This window comes from Rattus norvegicus, chromosome 10 (genome assembly GCF_036323735.1).
Source record: "Rattus norvegicus strain BN/NHsdMcwi chromosome 10, GRCr8, whole genome shotgun sequence".
NCBI lineage: Eukaryota > Metazoa > Chordata > Mammalia > Rodentia > Muridae > Rattus > Rattus norvegicus.
The window spans coordinates 87,490,944-87,510,094 of record NC_086028.1 but is presented as its reverse complement, the minus strand read 5'-3'; the positions used below and the strand labels follow the sequence as shown (position 1 = coordinate 87,510,094).

The window sequence follows — 19,151 nt, the reverse complement described above, 5'->3', positions numbered from 1 at the left end:
TGGGTGAGCTTTCTTGGGTGTACCCTGCGGTTTGTTTGACTGCCTGAGGGCACTGTTTATCTAACTCTTTAATGTGTTTATGTATGTATGTATGCATGGTCTGTGTTCTTATAGATACAGTCCCCCCCCACCCAGTGTGTGTGTGTGTGTGTGCGCGTATGTGTGTGTGTGTGTGATCTTGCCCATGTGCACCTCCACAGGAGATCTACATCAGTATCTTCCTCTACTTTTGAGATGGTCTTTTACTGAATCTAGAGGTTGACATTTTGGCTAACGTGCTTGTGAGATGCACCATCTTCCCTCCATTCTAGTACTGGGCAACAGACTTGCAAGGGTGCTTTGCTAAGGGACCTGAATTCAGGGCCTCTTGCTTACTCACCAAACACATAACCTACCAGGTCATCCCTCCAGGAAAGGGTAGAAGAGGAGGGAGGGGAGGCCAGAGGAGAAGCAAAGGGACGGGGAAAGGTTATGAAAAGAAGAAACATTCTCCTCCTCGGGGCCATGTTTCCATGCATGTAAGTTCTTCTAGAGATTTCCAATAGCAGTTAAAGCCCCTGCATTAAGATTCAGCCTGCAGATTTAAAACAGCCAGTGGCAGAGAACTGGTTTGGTATACCGAGGCAGAGCCATATGCTGAAATACTACGCAGCTGAGAAAGTTTATTGTACGAGGTTTGTAGAACATGGAGGGATGCTTACAATGCATGGGGAGAGCAGTGAGCCGTGCGCAGTGAGATGACCCCCCCCCCCCCCCGTAAACCAAGCATCTGCAAATTCAAGAAGGCGAGGGGAGGGGATCCTGCAAGCTCAGTCAGAGCTGACAACAGGACTTGGTGAGGTTATTATGATCCTAAAAACATTGCCCCTCTCTTCTTTTGTATTCTCCCTATATTTCTCTGTTTTATATTCTGAACACCTCCCTTCCCAACCTCTTATTTTTCAAAACAAAATAGAAAAAGAAAAAAATAGTTGAGCCAGTCTGTCTTTCCCTCACTTAGCAGGCCTGGATTTAGTATTCTCTAGTAAGAGTCTAGTGTCTTCCTGTCCCCTCCTTCCTTCCCTCCCACTCTGTTTTCCTCCTCTTCCCCCTTCCTCTCCCCCTCCCCTCCATCTCTCCCTCCCCTTCCTCTCTCCCAACCTCCAGACCCCATGGAGGAGTAACCAGTCTGGGCAGGGATGATAAGGAGTCTTCCTCCAATGTCCTCCCAAAGCGAGGGATACAGAGCCTTGAGGAAGGAGAATAGAAAACCATCCAATCCCTGGCTGCCTTGAGCTGGCTGTCACCATAGTGTGCCAGACCAGGGACACATCAGGAAGCTCCCACTGGGACTGTCATGATCAGAGGTCTAGGGAGCATATAGAAGACCCACAGTGAGAGAAGGAAGGAAGATTTCCAGCTTGAAGGGGCTGAGGACCCATCAGGCCCAAGTGTAGGAATCCCAGGGTCACCTGTCAGAACTATGGAGTCCGGGGCCCTGCCCTAGAGATGGTTTGGGTGAGTTCTATTTTAATTATTTTCTAAAGGGTCAGGATGCGGGAGTTTCATAGACACATAGATGTTTCTCCCTCACAGCATCTGATGCAGGAGAATTGGAGGGAGGTGAAGGTGGGATCTGTTGAGGATGGGAGGCACGACTGTTGCTGGGCTCTCATACTCAGGGACTTTCCTGGACCGCACACAAACTCAGCCCCCTGTGGAGCCTTGCCCCTTGCCAGGCCCTGCTGAAGAGCCACGCCCATGAACTCTTCCCAGGGATTAGAACATACTGGGAGGTCCCAGCCTCTGGCTGGAACTAAGTACCATTCTGGGCTCCAGGGTCCACAGACACTTCTCCATCTAGGGCATGCGAGGGAACCGGAAGGAAGGTGGGCAGAGCTGTGGATGGTGAGTAGAGCCCGAGAATTCATGCGACTTCAGCCGTTCAGCTTCACAATGCCTGACCATGGGGCATTCTGCAGTTACACAGAGATGAACTCGGAGAAGGCCAGTTCCTCCGCAGACATATGCAGGGGAGGGGCTACCACCACGTCCTCCTCGGCGTCCAGGGAAGGGGCTGCCTCTTCCTCTGCAGACTGGAGAGATGACAGTGAGGTTGAAAAGCGGAACCTGATGGTAAGGAGGTCTCGCGCTAGCTTTTCTAGTGTCACCCGCAGGGGGCGCTGCAGAGCCTCCCCAGCCCCATCTCCTCTGCGCGTGCGGTATGCTTTTTTGAGCCAGGTAGTCTGGCTTCTCATCCCCCCACCCCCCCAACCCCCCAGTTCCTCCCTTGGTCCACAGACTCCCAAACATTGGGATTACAAGCATGCGCCACAATGCCTGACTCAGCTGAGAGCTGTTTAAACTGACACCTAGTAAGCTATTAAAGGGTTTTCTGAACACGGAAAAGAGAAATGTGAAATTCGGAGGGTGGTGAAATGACCTAGGAATGTGGCTTTGATAGGCTAGGCGGACTGATGTGGGAAGTTAGCTGCTGGGGAACAGGATGCTGAGGAAAGAGCCCTCCCTCCCTTCCCCTCACTATCACGGAGGTGTCAGGTGGATGGCTCCCAGAGCCCGTCTGCTCACACCTGGCTGAGGTTGTGCTTCTCAGCAGAAGGGTTGGGGTTTCTGAGACATTCGGGAGGCACTGCAAGGTCTATCATCGAGTCTTCAGAGGTCCAGCCATTTCCTGGCAACTGTAAGAAAGATTTGATCAGAACTTGGAACAGGCCATTCTAGATGGTCTAGAGTCCGTCAGGCCTGGAAAAGCCAGAGAGAAAGACCCAGTACTGTGGTCACACAACATCCTGTGTGGGTGTCCCCCTGGCAAGCTGCGAACGCTCAGGGGCTCAGTTTCCTCGGCCATAAAATGAGAATACATGTTTTTCCCCCCTCAGGGTCGTAATATCCAGATAACAATATTTTTAAAGGCAAGGCCTCAATATATATAACCCTGACTGGTTTGGAACTGGCTGGCCTTGAACTCATAGAGATCCATGTTTCTCTTGGATCCTGGGATTAAAGGCATGTGTCACCATACCTGGCTTTGTTTGTTTTCTGAGACTGGGTCTCACGAATCCTAGTGTGGCTCTGAACCCATGTAGCTGAGGATGACTTTGAACTTAGTTCCGGTCCTCGTGTCTCTACTTTGTCCAGTGTTGGTGTTACAGATTGTGCACCACCGCACCCAATTTATGCTGGCTTGCCTCACGAAAGCGCCCTTGGGAAGGACGCTACCAAGCGAGCTACATTCAGTCCCCATTCTCCAGGCAGCGTCTCCCCACCCAGTGAACATGAGCTTCTGGAATGGTTCGTTTTAATGGTGGTACTTCTTTGCTTGTAACCAGAGAGAACGGCAGGCTGTCTGGTCTTTTTCATGGGCCTCAAAGACTCACCAAATACAAACAGTACAGGGGACATTTGGTCTGTGGCTATCTCATGCTTAGGGAGGAAGGCTGGTTCTTCTGGAGTCTGGGGGGGATCAGCTTTGGGCCGCACATATGACTGGATTGCTCCAACTTTACGCTTCAATGTGGGCTATGCAGCCAGCCTCACAGACTGTGGAGAGTTTGGTCTAGTTCTGCTTTTCTCAGGCTGGGTTACTTGTGGGCATAGAATTCCGCCTCTCGGTCTCTGTGGCTGTGTCTATCAAACGGAGGAAGTAATACAGCCTACCCCAATAGAAAAGACAAGGAATCAAGTACAAACTGCCCTTCCATACCTCTGTCTCTGTCATGAGTGCCCCAGGCTTGCCTTGAACAGCAAGGCACCACGCATGCGCGTCTAGTTCCTGGTGTCCCCTTCCTTCTTTGTTGCGAATGTGTGCAAAGAAGATTCTCAACGCCCCCTATTCTTCCCCCCCGGCCTCTGCCAAAGACTGCAGAAAGCCAAATGGGAAATAAATCAAACAAAGCACGCATCCTCAGCTGGCCCCTTTCTGGTACCCGTGGCCTCTGACCTTCATTTGAGGAACCCATTTCTGTCCTTCCGCTGAAAGGGGCCGCTGCTCTGGTCTCTTTCTTGTCCCTACCTACCTCTGCAGGGGGAGCTCAGGTGGCCTAGGTTGGAAGCAGCCCTGCCCAGAGTGGTAGCAGTGGGGAGACAGTCCTGGCTGTGGCTGTCTTCCTGAGCCCCAGCCCCTTTCCCAAGGTACAGGCAGAGAGCTAGGCTCCAAAGGTGGCCTATGGTGGCCGTCCTACATCCCGCCTCCCATGACTTTTCCCTCACTCCCCTTAGCCACCGTTGGCCTTGTCCCACTTCCTGAGACACAAACAACTGCTTCCTAAATCAAGGTAGAGCCTGTTCCCACCCATCCCTCCCCTTGGGGGGGGGTTCGGCTGGAGCCTTTTGTCCTTACTGGCGCCAGGGAAGAAGATGATAACCCCCACTTTCCTGACTCCATGTTTACAGAAGAGCAGGAGTGGGAATGCCTGCCCCATCGGTGGCTGAGTGGATCTGAGTAGGGCATCAGGTGAGGCAAGGTGGAATTTTTCTTTCATTAATACAATCTTGCCCGTGGGGGGGAAAGGGGAGACTGGCCTGGGAAATTCCTTTCTTCCTTTGGAGGTCAGCCAAGGATACACTTGGGGGCTTGGTTCCCCAGGAAGCCTGGCCCGGGGATCTCTGTACTGTTCCCCATCTCCCCAGGCTCCTTGCGGGTGCCACTGATAGCTGGGTCCTTGATCAGTCAAGCCAACATATTCTCAGGACCGCTGGAGGACCAGAAACAATGTTCTGAGTGGTAAGGATGGAGAAATCTGGAGCTGGAGAGATGGCACAATGGTCAAGGGCGCTGGCTGCTCTTGCAGGAGCCCTAGGTTTGGTTCCCAGCAAACCTAGCTTACAACTGTCTGTGACTCCAGTTCCGGGGGACCCACACCCTTGTCTGGGTGGCCAAATGTGATCATGCACAAATGTTGTGCAGAGACACACATGCAGGCAAACCGCTCATATGTGGGCTGGAGAGATGGCTCATCGGTTAAGAGCCCTGGCTGCTCTTCCAGAGGTCTTGAGTTCAGTTCCTAGCAACCACACGGTGGCTCACAACCATCTGGATGCCCTCTTCTGGTGTGTCCAAAGAGAGTGACAGCGAACTCACGTACATAAAATAAATAATAAAATAAATCTGTTTTAAAAGAAAGCGCTCATACACATAAAATCTTTAAAAAGAATTGAGAAATCTGAGTGCCGCCCTGTGAGTTGGGGGTCAGCCCTACATACTCTCTGGGTGTTCTTTTGTAAACGTACAGTGGAGTCATGTTTGAGGGACTCTTGCACTCTGGTGTGTTGTGGGGTTCCTAGCCCCAGACCTAAACAGTTGGATTGGAAATAGAACCTGGGAGATCGAATCTCCAACATTGCTGCCTGGTGAAATGGGCTCAGAGTTGACGTCACTGCCAGACCCAGGATCCACAGGTCCTTTCTTGCTCCAGTACTGATGTCCCCTGATTCTAAACAGGCTGGGGAGGTTACCGCCTGGTAGAAAGGTGCCCACATAGTTATCTGTGACCCTGCCTGATGCCAGGTGGGAATCAGGGCTGATGATAGATACTGTATGGAGCTCACTCCCTAAAAGTATGCTCCTGGGACTCCCACAGATCCCTTCAGGACTGGGAGTGAGCTTTGCCTCTGGTGGGCACAGAGATGGGCCCTGAAATCTGACCTCAGTCCCAGATGGGTTGATCTCAGACTTTGGCTCTCTGGGTCCTTACCGAGGTTTCAAGGTAGACCTTCTCGTTCTTCTGAGTCTCTGTGGCCAGCCAAGCTGAAAGAGACCCAGAAAGAGAGCCTTGAGGCCAGGAGGAACTTAAGCCCTTCACAGAATGCACAGGTTTGCGTCACTGTTGTGAGAGGGCTTCCCAGAGAGAGTTGGCAGGCCCTCGAAGCAGGAAGGAGCCCTGCGGGAAGGAGCTGGCTTTTGTGATCTATTCAAGGAAACTGTGTTCACCTCTTGAACATGCACAAGGGACATCGACAGCTTGGATCTTAACTGTCCTGTTAGATGCTTGGTCCCCAACTTGGCAATGTTTAGAAGTGGTAAAACTTTTTTTTTCCAGAGCTGAGGACCGAACCCAGGGCGTTGAGCTTGCTAGGCAAGCGCTCTACCACTGAGCTAAATCCCCAACCCCAGTAAATCTTTTAAGAGGTGGCATCTAGGAGAGATATTCGGGCTATTGGGGAGAGTCTTTGAGGGGGTTGTGGGACGCTGTCTTCTTTTACTTCCTAGCCATGAGGGGGCCAGCTTTGGTCTCATCACGACGTACCTTTTCAGAAGACCAAAGAAACAGCCAACCCACATGGATCTGCTTGGCCTGTGCCACCCAGCACAGGAGCCACACTTGTCACCCAGCACTGGAATGTGGTCACTTGAAGTTATACCTAAGCTTCCAAAGGCTCAACATGGGAAAAAGAATGCAGGGTGTGGTGTGGTCCTCAGGTTCCATCGAGGTTTTGAGATGGGGTGTGGCTGTATTGCTGAGGCTGCTTGCTCTCTGACACGATTGATCCTCAGTCTGGGTAGCTGAGACCACAGGCTTACAACTGCAATGTCCAGCTTTCATTACTGTTGTTTTTCTCCTCCTCCTCCTCCTCCTCCTCCTCCTCTTCCTCCTCCTCCTCCTCCTCCTCCTCCTCCTCCTCTTCCTCCTCCTCCTTCATCATCAGTCACCACCACCACCACCACATACACAGCATTCTGCCTACATGTATGCCTGCATGCCAGATGCATGACATCAGATCCCATTACAGATGGTTTTGAGCCACCATGTGGTTGCTGGGATTTGAACTCAGGACCTCTGGAAGAGCAGTCAGTGCTCTTAACCACTGAGCCATCTCTCCAGCCCTCTTTAATGTCTGAATATTAGTTCCATGTTGAAATGACATGACAGGTATGTTGAATTAAGTAAACTACTTTGTTAAAAAATTAACTCTGCTAGCTCTTTCGTTCCGTTTGCTTCTTTCTTTCTTTTTTCTTTATATATTTATTTAGAGTCTCAGATATCCCAGGCTAGTATTAAATTCACTGTGTATCCAAGATTGGCCTTAAGCTCCTGACACCCCCCACCTCCACCTCCCAAGTGCTAGAGGGCATATGCTTCCTTCACCGCTCTTTCTAACTTCCTGTTAGAAAACTCCTACTCTCCCATTTTAATTGTCCTTCCCAGGGCTGACTGTCTCACAGCTAGGTTGGCCTGTTGTTTGCTTGTTTGTTTGGTTTGGTTTTTCAAGACAGGGTTTCTCTGCGTAGTCCCGGCTATCCTGGAACTCACTCGGTAGACCAGGCTGGCCTCAAACTCAGAGATCTGCCTACATCCGCCTCCCCAGTGCTGAGATTAAAGGAGTGCACTACTATGCCCAGTGAACAGCAAGGTTGTCAGACAGACCCACTGAGCCCTGCTTGTCTTACCAATGTTGATAACGTAGCACAGGTGTCCATGAGCCCCCCACCCCCTTTCCCCAACTCCACCCCCACCTCAATCACTTACATTTCTTTCTCTGCCTCCGGAGCATGTGGCTGCCAATGGCAATTAATCCTGCAGCCAGCAGCAGGGACAAGAGTACCAGGACTGGGGCCATTATGCGGACCATGGGGATGGACACACTGGAGGAAAGATGGAAGGAGCCTGTTGGCTGTTTGCTACTCGATCAGCTACCTACGTCCTTGAATCCCATGCATAGGATGAGAAAGCCAGCCTGAAATCTAATTCAACCAGGCCAAGACTGCAAGGGTATTCAGACCCCCAAATCCAGGCCTCCTGGGTTCAAACCCTGGTCTTGACACTTAAGGGACTTGACAAAGGCAGGCGAGGTTACTCTTGATTGTAAACCTTGCATTTGGGAAGTGAAGGCAGGCAGATCGGGAGTTAAAGGCCATCCTTGGCTACATAGGGATCTGGAGGATAGCCTGAGCTACAAAAGAGACCTAGCTCAAGCTAAATACTCTTACCACTAAAAATAAATTAGTCCAGTACCTAGCTACATTTGCTGCTAAATTATACAATTTATTAAACAGAAATGGTCCCATGTTATACTGGGAAAACTGGGGTGTTGGAATTGAGCCTAGGATCTCATACGTGTCGGGCAGGCACTCTGCTATTGAACCTTATTTTTATAGCCCTCTATTTTGAATAAAAAAAATTTATTAGTACTAGCATTGAGTGTGTGATTGGGGGAAGGAGAGTGTGCCAGGATGCACATGCTGAGGTTAAGAGAACAACTTTGGGGAGTCCATTCTCTCCCTCTACCCTTTTGTGGGTTCTGGGGATTGAACTCAGAGCCACCAAGCTTGGATGGCAAGCACTTTTACTGGCTGAGCCATGTTACCAGCCCTACCTACTTTTTACTTTTAGACAAGACCTCGCAAAGTTACCCAGCCTGGCCTTGAACTTGGGATCTTCCTACCCCAGTCTTCCGAGTAGTTGGAATTACAGACCTGCAGGTCTACATCTGGCAAGATGTAGGGGGATTCACTGGCCCCGTGGGCGGGTGTCACCAGCACCAGTTTGTCCGCAGCACAGTACTCTGATTCGTGGTCCAATCAGGTCCCTAGTCTCCCAAGGAGATCAGAAGGGACCAGGGGCCAGTGTCTCAGAGCCCATCAGTGGGTGCTGTGCCTGGGGAGCTGTGCCAGCTCTAGAGGACACTTTTAGCACGGTCTGAACCTGGTAGCAGTGACCTGCAGGTCAGGAACTGGGAGTTAGAGCCCCGAACCCTTTGCTGCAGGCTGGGATCCAGCTGTGTGAAGAAAGTCATGTAGCACAGGGTTAAGGGCAGAGTACACAGGGAAGCCCTGGAGATGGAGGAAAGATGAGTTCTGGGACCAAGGTGGACCCTTCACCTCAGATGGCCTAGGGCTGCTGGCTCCTAAGGTGGAATGGTGCTGTTTAAGAGTCCCCAGGATGCAAATGAGGCCTGAAATCTGCCCTCTGAGCCACAGGCTATGGCCAGGACAAGAGGAAGTGTCTGTCTAGAGGGAAGAGAATAGAGAGTGTTAGAGTTGAAGGGCGACCTTGGGTCCCCGGAACTCACCTTGACTTGGAGACGCTGCTGGTTACAGCCCTGGAGTCCTTTGGTGTGGTGAGGGGTGGCCAGATGACTGGGCGGGAGCTCCCTGCATGAGGAGAGGTCGCTGTGTGAGGAGACCTCCCTGCATATGGAGAGATTCCTGGTGGAACCTGGGAGGTTCCTGCAGATCTGGCTGGGGTTGCTGTGTGAGGAGAGCTCCCAGCATGTGGAGAGATTCCTGAGGGAACCTGGGAGGTTCCTGTAGACCAGGCTGGGGCCGCCTCGGTGAATACAGGGGCTTTGACCCTTGTCTTCCCCTGTTTGGTGGTGACGACTGTCGGGTGGAGACCAGGAGAAGCTACAAGTCCAAAAGCAATGCTTCAGCACTTTCCCTGACCTTTGACCCCCTCCCAGACTGACCTTTGGACATGAACCTTCTCAATCTCTCAGGATATCCTCAACTAAAACACTCCCCAGGAGGCGAGCAGAGGCCTAGGTGAGACACTTTTGATCAAGAAGACCCGGGTCAGGCACTTGATGCATAATCTATTTTTCTTTGAGAGGACCCTATCCCCAAGATCCTGTTCTATACCACTCCATAGACACCTTCCTGGTCCTCTCTTTAGTCCAGGCCAAGGTCACCTCCTCTCTGACCAAAGAGCAAGTTCTCCATGCTGCCCAGCACCCGCCTTCTGACTCGTACTCTCCGGCAAGAACTGACCTCTTCCAGCTGCCACAGACTGGTCAGGGAAAGGCAGCAAAGACAGGGCCTGAGGTCAGGGCTGAGGTCTGAGGTCAGGGCCGAGGTCTGGCTCACCCTAGATCCTAGAGGAAGAGCTTTGGGCTCAGGGGTAGCTGATTCCCATTTGACCCCGAACCACTGTGGCTTCTGAGGTTGTTGGGAACATCTGGGTGGCCCTCGCTATGCGTTTTCTGGAATAGGGAAGGGGCAGGAAAGGCATCGACTCACTCAGTTCTGGGAGCTGAGTCAGCCAGGCTTTTGCCTTGGGCTGCAGTCTCCTTGTAGGTGTAAGAGGCTGGAAGGAGGGGGTGGGGGAAGAAGGACAGCAGGTGCCAGTAGGGACAGGACTGTCCCTTTTTCCTAGAGGAAAGGGAGAGGCTGCTCTCAGGGGAAGCAGACATGGCCACAGCAGGCAGCTCCCCTTCCCCCCAGCAGAGGCGCCAGCCTTGTGTCTTCCCAGCTAATCAGACTCCATAATTGGCAGGTCCCAGTGGTCCCCAGGTCCTTCCCACCTGCTGTCCACTCCCGTCTCCCATTGGAACACTGTGTGTCCCTTGCCCCAGCCTGCTCCCTTCGTGCCACCTTGGATCCTGTCGCCTCTTGCGTGGGGGCAGTCAGTGTCCCCTAGCAGCCGTGAGCTGAAATGCCATCTATTTACTTAGCGTGCCTCTCAAGGCCTTTGAGACTCAGACTTCAAGTCATCTTGTCAAAGTTACCGGTTTCCCCGTGTGGGACTCACTGAGCCACTCGGAGATGCTGTGTGTTCAGGGTCACCCTTTCTACCGCTGTGCCTTTGCCATGTTGTCTCCCTGTGAAACCAGTCGCTTACACTCTGCCTAAAGCCTCTCGCCGACCCCTCCATTTTCCATCATGAACTCAAAAGCTAAGCCCCAGTAGTATGGAAGAATTCACCTTTTCCTTTGGGTACCCCAACATCCTGTGCTTGCCTCCAGGGGGCCAAGTTCCCACTTTGACTAGACTATGACTTTGCAGGGTCTCCTACGGAGCTGGGATTTCTCAAGGGCCAGCGCCCCGAGTCTTTCTGACCACACCCAGCCTAGACATTCCGGGCTTGCTCTCTAGTTCTGTTTTAAGGCTGTGCCTGACACTAGTGGTTTTGTTTTCCCTAAGAAGCTGAAAAAAAAATCTCCTGTAAATAAAGGGAAGCTTTTACTTAGTGTTTCCAAGTCGGGTTCTCCGTTGCCTTGGGCCTCAGGAGATAAGGGATAAAGGAAGTGATTGTATGAGTGCCCAGCCTCACTTGGCTGTGGAAGCAGCTGCTTCACTCTGGACTGTTGGCTTTTCAGGAAACCTGGGAGCTGGTTGTTAAATGACTGGAAGGTAGGAATAATGCTGGAGTGTTGCTACCAAAGTAGAAATCCATAAACATTATGGACCCCAGTATCGTTAGCTAGTTAAGAATCCATCATGCGTTCCTTCTCGTGCTCGCTTTAGCAGGACATCCTCTCACCTGTGTCTGCTTCAGTGAAACGTTCCTTCATGAGTCTGCTTTAGGACAACACTCCTTCACGTGTTTGCTCCAGCAGACCAGTGTCCCCAGTGGCTGTGGGGCACCCACCCACACAGCTCTCATCATTGTTAGCATAAACTCATTAGAAGCCAACCAGCTCCGACTGAGAAGGATGAGACTGTGTGGGTCACTCACAGAGAAGTGACTGTGACTGAGCTGAGGGCAGGGACGGATACAAGGGTCTCAAAGCCAGAGAGCGCTAAGCTGGGTGTGGTGGCGTAGGGCAGTCTCAGCACTCAGGAGGCAGAGACAGGTAGATCTCTGTAGATCTAGGACAGCCAGGGCTGCTGCACAGTGAGACAAAAGGTAAAATATAGAAAAATAAAATAGGCAGATCCCGGCCCGCAGCAGCTCTCTGCTCCCAAACCCCGTGGGAGAGAGACCTCACCGCCTGATCAGGTGGGCACTCCTGAGGCTGCAGAGCGGAGGAGACCACCAACACTGCCCACCCCTGCCCACATCCCTGGCCCAAGAGGCAACTGTATAAGGCCTCTGGGTTCCCGTAGGGGAGGGCTCAGGAGCAGCAGGACCTCTGCGCCTGAGACACCGCCGGAATCTGAAGGAAACAGACCGGATAAACAGTTCTCTGCACCCAAATCCCATGGGAGGGAGAGCTAAACCTTCAGAGAGGCAGACACACCTGGGAAACCAGAAGAGACTGCACTCTGTGCACATCCAGACGCCAGAGGAAAACACCAAACGCCATCTGGAACCCTGATGCACGGAGGCTCCCGGTAAGAGCGGCGCAGATCTTCCCGGTTGTTGCCGCCGCGGAGAGGACTTAGGCAGCACCCCATGAGCAAACTTGAGCCTTGGAACCACGGGTAGGACCAACTTTTCCCCTGCAAGAAACCTGCCTGGTGAACTCAAGACACAGGCCCACAGGAACAGCTGAAGACCTGTAGAGAGGAAAAACTACACGCCCGAAAGCAGAACACTCTGTCCCCATAACTGGCTGAAAGAAAACAGGAAAACAGGTCTAGAGCACTCCTGACACAAAGGCTTATAAGACAGTCTAGCCACGGTCAGAAATAGCAGAACAAAATAACACTAGAGATAATCTGATGGCGAGAGGCAAGTGCAGGAACCCAAGCAACAGAAACCAAGACTACATGGCATCATCGGAGCCCAATTCTTCCACCAAAGCAAACACGGAATATCCAAACACACCAGAAAAGCAAGATCTACTTTCAAAATCATATTTGATCATGATGCTGGAGGACTTCAAGAAAGACATAAAGAACTCCCTTAGAGAACAAGTAGAAGCCTACAGAGAGGAATCACAAAAATCCCTGAAAGAATTCCAGGAAAACACAATCAAACAGTTGAAGGAATTAAAAATGGAAATAGAAGCAATCAAGAAAGAACACATGGAAACAACTCTGGACATAGAAAATCAAAAGAAAAGACAAGGAGCTGTAGATACAAGCTTCACCAACAGAATACAAGAGATGGAAGAGAGAATCTCAGGAGCAGAAGATTCCATAGAAATCATTGACTCAACTGTCAAAGATAATGTAAAGCAGAAAAAGCTACTGGTCCAAAACATACAGGAAATCCAGGACTCAATGAGAAGATCAAACCTAAGGATAATAGGCATAGAAGAGAGTGAAGACTCCCAGCTCAAAGGACCAGTAAATATCTTCAACAAAATCATAGAAGAAAACTTCCCTAACCTAAAAAAAGAGATACCCATAGGCATACAAGAAGCCTACAGAACTCCAAATAGATTGGACCAGAAAAGAAACACCTCCCGTCACATAATTGTCAAAACACCAAACGCACAAAATAAAGAAAGAATATTAAAAGCAGTAAGGGAAAAAGGTCAAGTAACATATAAAGGCAGACCTATCAGAATCACACCAGACTTTTCGCCAGAAACTATGAAGGCCAGAAGATCCTGGACAGATGTCATACAGAACCTAAGAGAACACAAATGCCAGCCCAGGTTACTGTATCCTGCAAAACTCTCAATTAACATTGATGGAGAAACCAAGATATTCCATGACAAAACCAAATTTACACAATATCTTTCTACAAATCCAGCACTACAAAGGATAATAAATGGTAAAGCCCAACATAAGGAGGCAAGCTATACCCTAGAAGAAGCAAGAAACTAATCGTCTTGGCAACAAAACAAAGAGAATGAAAGCACACAAACATAACCTCAGATCCAAATATGAATATAACGGGAGCAATAATCACTATTCCTTAATATCTCTCAACATCAATGGCCTCAACTCCCCAATAAAAAGACATAGATTAACAAACTGGATACGCAACGAGGACCCTGCATTCTGCTGCCTACAGGAAACACACCTCAGAGACAAAGACAGACACTACCTCAGAGTGAAAGGCTGGAAAACAACTTTCCAAGCAAATGGTCAGAAGAAGCAAGCTGGAGTAGCCATTCTAATATCAAATAAAATCAATTTTCAATTAAAAGTCATCAAAAAAGATAAGGAAGGACACTTCATATTCATCAAAGGAAAAATCCACCAAGATGAACTCTCAATCCTCATCTTCGATTGGTTTATATACAAGTGTGCAATTTCTAGGCTTGAAAGTAAAATGATGCTATCTGGTGCTGGATAGAGGAGCCTTATTTTTTATTATGGCAGCTTGCTATTTTTGTAACATGGTGATTTGGTTGAACACAATAAAGTACAGTAGTAACTGATCTCCCCCTCTTCCTGGATGAGTGAGGAGATGATTAAATGTTGATGTCAGCATCTATGAGCATATACAGATGAGCTTCTGCTTCTGTTGAAAAGGATGCTGTGTTTGATTGTGGTCCGAAGCTTTGAAGCACTACTTGGCATCTCTTTCCTTGGAGGTCTCACTGTTTAAACATAACAGATTTGATAGCTTGTTGGTAAGGTGAGGTCCAGCTTGTCTCCACTAGGTCATCTTCATGTGAATCCGGTGGTTATATGGTTTTGTTCTAGGGATATTTCATTTTTTTAATAATGGTTTTAGCTGACATTCATGGAGAGAATGAATCCTTAGAACTGTGCCACTAGTGAAAGGAAATCCTGTCTAGAGTATGTTTCTTTACAAAGCTGTGTCACACAATCCTTTGGGCCCTCTGCTGGAAAAGTAGAATCAAGTCTCAAATAATGCCTTTTAAATTGTATCCTCTAGTATTATAGATGTAGGACAGTACTGTATCGTACCTCTGTGGATGTAAAATAGCTTGTACCTGCTTTATGATACGTAGTAGTGACCGTGCTTTATCAGAGCTGTTTTTAATGATGTTGCTCAGAATATTTTCTTTCCAGATGATGATTGAGAAGCTAATTTAAAAAAAAATGGTGCCAGGTACCACAAGAGTAACAGAACTGTGCTCTTTTCTCGGGTTTTGTTTTTTTTACTTTTTTTTTTTAATGGAGTGTGCCAGATGTCTCTACAGTTTTGTCAGATGACTGCAGAACCTGGAAAAGCTGTTGCTGCTGTTGATGCATAACACACTGCTATTATTGGTCGTTTTATATAAATATAAATATATATATACAGATATATAATTTGAATTTTTTGAAACTTTACCTGTGCTGTCAACTTTGGAAAAAAGTATCCCCGTTTACTGTGTTGAGTTGGCACAGTACAGAAATTAACAGCCATATTGGTCTAGAAATGTTGAACTTAAGTTTTTTCAATTTGTACAGGGGTAACACACTGTATTAAATATGTAAGGTCTTATATAGGTGGGTTTGATTACAAAAACTAATAAAGTATTCTCCAAATTGAAAAAAGAAGAAGAAGAAGAAGAAGAAGAAGAAGAAGAAGAAGAAGAAGAAGAAGAAGAGGAAGAGGAAGAGGAAGAGGAAGAGGAAGAGGAAGAGGAAGAGGAAGAGGAAGAAGAAGAAGAAGAAGAAGAAGAAGAAGAAGAAGAAGAAGAAGAAGAAGAAGAAGAAGAAGAAGAGATGACGACGACTCAAAATTGAGTGGGAAGTTGGGGGAGGGAATATGATTATGTTCTAAATGCATTGTATGAAATTCTCAAAGCATTAATAAAAATATTATTTAAACAAAAAAAAAAAAAAAAAAAAGAAAAATAAAATAAAATAAGACAATGCTAATTGAACCACCTATCTAAAGAGTAAAATAAATTAAAAAATCAAATAAAGACAGCGCTAATCAAAATTAGACCATTTTGCACTGGTGGGGGGCGGGGATTGATTGGAGAACCTTTCAAAGAACAGAAACCACTCACCAGTATTGCTTTGTTGCTACGGCATTAGGGCTGGAACCCTGGGTCTCACACACGCGCCAGGCTAATGCGCTACCCTTGAGCCACACCCTGTCTCCTTGAGGCATTGATATTACTATTATTGTCCATTCTTTTACTTCTATTTCCACACATTGTCACAGAGACCCACTGGTGACAGACAACAGGCTCTGAGGACAGACCTGGGCTCTGAGGACAGACCTGGGCTTAGGATGGCTCCTGGCTCCTGGGCCTATCCTTTGAAGAGAGACAAAGGTAGCAGTGATCTGGGTTTGAATCATCCCTGCTCTTCTTCCTGCTTCAACCGTAGGCCAGAAGCTGAGCATCTTGGAGTCTCTGTGCCCCATTTGTGAAGTGGTCGTATGGAGAGCTACCTAGCTCTCACAGACTCGAGACTGGGCAGAGACCATCCGCATGGTGGGGCCAGTGCATGGTTAGGGGACGCTGCAGGCCGGGCTCGGGACACAGCCATAGCTGGCCTGGCCTCAGGAGGCTATGGGAATATTTGTGATACGGGGGAATGAGCAGGACTTTCCTTGCTCCCTGCGATGGTCATCTTGTCCCCATCCCATGGAAGGCTCCCCCCCCATGTCTAAGCCAAGAATGACAATTACAGCTCCATTTTGCTCTATGAGATCTTAATGGCAGACTTGCCCGAGCAGAGGCACACTGAGGCTTCATCTCAAAGTTGTCCCCAGTGCTCAGCAGGTGTCCCTGCTGACTCCCCAAGTTCAGGATAAGCCTGGTGAGATTGGCACTGACGTTGGTACCAAGACTGTCCCCCTTCTGTAATGGGGACACTGGTTCAGATGCTCTCACCCATCCCCTATCTCCTCTTTATCCCCTGACACCCAGGCAGGGGAAAGAGAGTCGTTCATTACCTGGAAAGACAATGAGTTTGACCTCAAAAGACTCATCACGGCCCAGTCTGTCAATCCCGCACCAGTACTTCCCGGAATCCTTCAGGGTAAGGTCTCTCATGGTCACTGTCACCCAGAGGTCTTGGAGGCTGTCTCGGATGGACATCTTGCCTCGAGTCACCTCCTGGTCCTGATTCGTGTAGACAGTGTCACCGCAGCGGGACAACAGGATGCCACCCTGCCGGCACCAATACTTCCTGTGCACTTTCATCTCCTTCTTATAGGTACACCGCAGGGACACAGTGTCACCCTCAAATCCACTGATCTCCTTTGGGCCCGTCAGGGCTTCATAACCTGGAAACGCAGCATGAATGGAGACAGTATTTCCACGGCTCCAAGTACCAGGCCAAGAACAGAAGAAGTTCTTATTTCATGGGGAGGAAGGGAGGCTTTCCTGTTAGAACATCTTGGGCAGCCCCATAAAACCCCGAGGTTCTCCCTTCCTCTGAGAAACCCTAGAACAGACGCGTTGTTTAAGAGACACAAGCCAGGCTGGCCAGATGGCTCAAGGGGTCGAGGTCCTTGCTGCTAAGTCTGACAACCTGAGTTCAGTCCTCAGGAAGGAGAGAACAGACTCCCAAAGTTATGTACTACCCCCTCCTCACGAGCACTACAGCATTCATAAACTAATGCATGTTCATATGTGCACACGCACATGATAAATCCATGTAACAAAAAAAACCCCTAAAAAACACATGAGTTAATTTTATATATTATTAAGGAAAACTAAGCAAATGGGGTCAACTGAGCAACCAATGTCAGTTATAAGATGCGCTCTGATGAGCCCAGCCTGGTGGGGCAGATCCCAGCTACCTGGACTCAGAGCAAGTTCAAGGGAGTCTGTCTGAGGTATAGAGTGGAGAGAGGGCTGGGGATGTAAGCTTAGCGGCAAAGCATTCATTTAGCATGCTCCAGGGCCCAGGTTCCACCCCTCCTCCAAGCACTGCCAGACAGGAAGAAAAGATCAAAATTATAAAAATAAAGAAAGCTTCACTGTGGGTGACAGACTGGTTACTGTCCAGCCCTTTGCCCTCTTGCAATAAATGCACATTTTATAAATATTTAGATGTGTATGTGTATGTATATTTATTTGTGTGTATGTGTGTATACATATATATTATATACATACATATATCAAACACACTCTCTTACATACACACACACACACAAATAAAATTAAAAAGTAGAGCAAGAAAAAAATTAAAGCAAAGAAAGAAAAAGCAGACTTAGCAGGAATCCAATCAAGTTAGCTCCATTTACACCTGCAGAGCCAGGGACCCCACAGAAAGAGCCTGGGTCTGAGTGCAAAGATAGCAAGTGCTGGGCTCAGGGATGCTGGGCTGAAGACGGTCGCCTGGAGTGAAATAGGGAAATATCCCACCACTACCCCCATATCCTCACGGTGTAGAGGCAAAGAGTAACTACAGACCACAAGATTGAGCTCAAGCCTGCATCTCTATGCCCCTCCATCCCAGCCACCTCCGTCCCCCCTCACCTGGGAGCACCAGGCAGCCCCACAGCAGGACCAGAGGCCGCATGGTGGGTGCTGGACACTGCGGGAGCAGACGCCTGCAGTTGGGAGCTCTTCTGAGTTTTAGCTTCTGCCAGGATGGAACCAGGAAGGGAGGGGTGGGGGCGGGCCACGGTGTTCAGCTCCGCCTTGGAGGTCCTTCTGCTTTTCTCTTTACCCTGTTCCCCCTGCTGCTCAGTGCCAGTTACCACAGCCTGCAGACCCGCACAAAGTCCAGCCCCTAGTCAGGGGTCTCAGACTCTGATGAGAAAACTTGCATCATGGCCTTTGGGAACCTCAGATATATTGTTTTTCCTCCTATTATGAATTCCCAGAGGTGTGCATAACCTGACACTGTTACTATAAGAATCAAAAGCCCTGGAGCTATCAGTTATTACTGATATCCCCAAATACTTCTCTGTTTGGGAAGTTATTAGTTTTTGGACCTGCCCCTGGATCTGAATATTAAAGTACTAAATATGGGAGCATATTTGTTGAGTAGTAAATCACTTATAATATGTTTAAAGGTATTTTCTATTTTTAGAATTTTGATTTAACATTATTACTTTTATTTTATTTATTTTTTATGTGCATGGATGTTTTCCCTGCATGTCTGTGCACCATGTGTGTGCAGTTCTCACAGCGGCCAGAAGAGGGCGCCGGATCTCCTGAGGCTGAAGTTACAGATGGGAATGGTGAGCCAACATGTGAGTGCTGGGAATTGACCCACGGTCCTGGAAGAACAACCTGTGCTCTTAACCGCTGAGCCATCTCTCCAGCACTCTATTTTTAGTTTATTAAAAATTTAAAATTATATTTTCAGAGGACTACTTTGTAGAGTCCACTGTCAACCTTTTTGTGGATTCCAGGAATCAACTGAGGTCATCGGGCTTGTATAGCAAGAACTTTTTACCCTCTGAGTCATCTTGTCGGTCCTTGTTTATTTTAAATACGTGAATTTGTTTCATATGTGTAGGAGCCATTATTTTGAGAAAGAGATCTGTAAGCTTCTCCACACTGCTGAAGAGGACTGGGGTCAAAAATTTAAAGACCAAGGATCAGCAATCCCGTTGTCTGAGATGCAGTACCGCTATTGGCCACCGGGCGGCGGCGCAGGCTGAGCTGAGCTGAGCTCAGCGGGAGCCTTGAGCCGGTTGCTTGAACCGTGGGCTTTGTCTTGCAGGGCACTTGGAAAAGTTAATCCGTGGCTTGTTTCCCCTTTGCAGACTTGCTTA

At 48.8% G+C, this 19,151-nt stretch overlaps 1 protein-coding gene across 10 annotated transcripts; it reads right to left on the bottom strand.

Moving 5' to 3' along the window:
* Nucleotides 1–642: 642 nt before the first annotated feature.
* Cd300lg (Cd300 molecule-like family member G) lies at nt 643–18,017 on the bottom strand. Of its 10 annotated transcripts, none has more exons than XM_003750936.6 (8): nt 17,902–18,008; nt 16,368–16,700; nt 9,956–10,087; nt 9,010–9,343; nt 7,467–7,582; nt 5,694–5,746; nt 2,571–2,678; nt 643–2,075 (listed from the first exon to the last, which is right to left on the bottom strand). In XM_003750936.6, exons 1-8 carry the CDS (start codon nt 17,942–17,944, stop codon nt 1,962–1,964), a joined length of 1,233 nt encoding a protein of 410 aa, XP_003750984.1. In that variant the 5' UTR covers nt 17,945–18,008; the 3' UTR covers nt 643–1,961. The 10 variants fall into 10 exon arrangements, 7 of the variants coding, with proteins under 7 accessions (XP_003750984.1, XP_001061779.2, XP_003750985.1 ...); XM_001061779.7 differs by having other exon boundaries at nt 9,010–9,091; XM_003750937.6 differs by lacking the exon at nt 9,956–10,087.
* Between the last annotated feature and the right edge of the window lie 1,134 nt (nt 18,018–19,151).

Excerpts from the sequence above, each read along its gene's own strand:
- Cd300lg (XM_003750936.6), bottom strand. The coding sequence starts at position 17,944 with ATGCGGCCTCTGGTCCTGCTGTGGGGCTGCCTGGTGCTCCCAG. Across the intron at positions 16,701-17,901 it reads GGGCTGCCTGGTGCTCCCAG|GTTATGAAGCCCTGACGGGC; the intron begins GTGAGGGGGGAC and ends CTGCGTTTCCAG. Across the intron at positions 5,747-7,466 it reads CCGGAGGCAGAGAAAGAAAT|CTTGGCTGGCCACAGAGACT; the intron begins GTAAGTGATTGA and ends GGTCTCTTTCAG.